The sequence below is a fragment of the Nestor notabilis genome, unplaced genomic scaffold (genome assembly GCF_000696875.1).
Source record: "Nestor notabilis isolate BGI_N333 unplaced genomic scaffold, ASM69687v1 scaffold2604, whole genome shotgun sequence".
Taxonomy (NCBI): domain Eukaryota; kingdom Metazoa; phylum Chordata; class Aves; order Psittaciformes; family Psittacidae; genus Nestor; species Nestor notabilis.
In genome coordinates, this window is record NW_009924194.1 from 80,201 (window position 1) to 82,174 (window position 1,974).

The 1,974-nt window shown below is 47.5% G+C and overlaps 1 protein-coding gene across 1 annotated transcript; it reads left to right on the plus strand.

Annotated features, from left to right (window-relative positions):
* Positions 1 to 260: 260 nt before the first annotated feature.
* Positions 261 to 1,766, plus strand: LOC104404146 (mastermind-like protein 3; the record flags this gene model as incomplete). Its single annotated transcript, XM_010012503.1, has 1 exon — positions 261 to 1,766. A coding segment is annotated over one exon (1,506 nt), but the record flags the coding sequence as incomplete, so codon positions are not given.
* Between the last annotated feature and the right edge of the window lie 208 nt (positions 1,767 to 1,974).

Consider the following 1,974-nt stretch of genomic DNA (forward strand, 5'->3'; position numbering starts at 1 on the left):
TGCTCTCCTATTCAGGGGCAGCTTTGGTTTGGGTTTCTTTGTTTGTTTGTTTGGGTTTTGTTTAGGGTTTTTTTGTTTGTTTGTTTGTTTATTTTGTTTTAAACCATCTTCTCAAACTGATCAAGGCAAAAGAATGAAATCCAACAAACTGAATGTCAGTAGTAGGCTTGATGAGGAGTATCTATCCTAAGGCTCATCAGCACTTTTTTTGTGTCTGCAACTGGTTAATGGTGGGGGTTTTTTTCTTGTTTTTCTTTCAGCTTCAAGAGACAGTCAAAAGGAAGTTGGAAGGCGCACGTTCACCTCTCAATGGAGAACAGCAGAATGGCGTTTGTGATGGGAGCTTTTCTCCGACCAGCAAGCGAATACGGAAGGATGTACCAGGCATTGAGGCAATCAACAGCTTGCCCAATAATTTGCCTTTGCCTGCTGTTTCTCCTCTTCACCAGCTTGACATGAAAGCTCCCCTGCCCCTGCAGAACAGTGGAACTCACAGTAGTGGTCTAGAAGACTTGGGTAAAAACGGTGGGCTTTCTGAGATAAAGCTCCCCGTTAATGGTTGCAATGAGCTAGATGATAGCTTTAACATCCTGCAGAACAAGGAGCTAAAGCAAGAGCCTTTGGATGACCCCAGCTGCATAGACACTTCCGAAACATCTCTTTCAAATCAGAACAAGCTCTTCTCGGACATTAACCTGAATGATCAAGAGTGGCAGGAGCTAATAGACGAACTGGCAAACACTGTTCCAGAAGACGATATACAAGATTTGTTCAATGAAGACTTCGAAGAGAAGAAGGAGCCGGAATTTCCCAGGCCTGCCGCAGAGACTCAAGAGAGTGCAAGCGTGAAAAGCGATCCATCTCATTCTCCATTCGCTCATGTCCCATTAGGGTCTCCCCAGGTGAGGCCTTCTTCTTCTGGTCCTCCGTTTTCAAACGTCTCCACAGCCTCCAGCATAGCTTCTGTGTCCAGTGCCCCACCAGCCCCAGTCCCTGCCGGCTCACCAGCAAACTGTGTTGTTCAGTCACCTCAAACTCCCAGCCAGGCCCACACTCCAGGCCAGTCGCAGTCACGATCTGGAAATGGCTATCTTATGAATCCATCAGCAGCAGGATCAGGGCCTGGGCCTGTGAATATGCCAACCGCTGACTTGTCTCCAGCTGAACAGCTCAAGCAAATGGCAGCCCAGCAGCAGCAGAGAGCTAAGCTCATGCAGCAGAAGCAGCAGCAGCAGCACCCAAATCAACCCTCAAGCTGGTCACCTGTGGGCCCTCCGTCTAGTCCATACGGAGGACCCTTCAGCGCAGACAAACCAAATAGTCCAATGATGTATCCCCAAGCCTTTAACAACCAAAACCCAATAGTGCCTCCTATGGCAAACAATCCACAGAAGACCGCAATTAATAACTACCTCCCTCAAAATCACATGAATATGATCAGTCAGCAGCCAAATAACCTGGGCACAAACTCCTTAAGCAAACAGCCCAATATGCTTTCATATGGCAACACCAAGCCTCTGACCCACTTCAATGCTGAGCTGAGTCAGAGGATGACTCCACCAATGGCAAATCCCAGCAAGAACCCCATGATGCCATACATCCAGCAGCAGCAGCAGCAGTCCCAGCAGCCACAGATGCAAGCTCAGATGGCGCACCTGAGCGAGGAACAGAAACGCATGCTCATCATGAAGCAGAAGGGAATGATGAATCAGCCCATGGCGTATGCAACGCTTCCTTCCCTTGGTCAGGTAGGCGTGAGTGCATGATACGCAGATAACCAAAAAGAGGCTTAGTGTTTCTTTGTATGGTCTCCTGCTCTTCCTCCTGGGAAGCATGGAATGTCGTTGGAGACTCTTCTTGGACTTTTTATCTGGTATTGGAGCCTGATCGTTTTAAGAAATGACTGAAATTAAATGGTGTTATGTCTTAGAAATGTTTTTAAATTACTGTTTTTCTGAACTAGAGCTCTTTCCC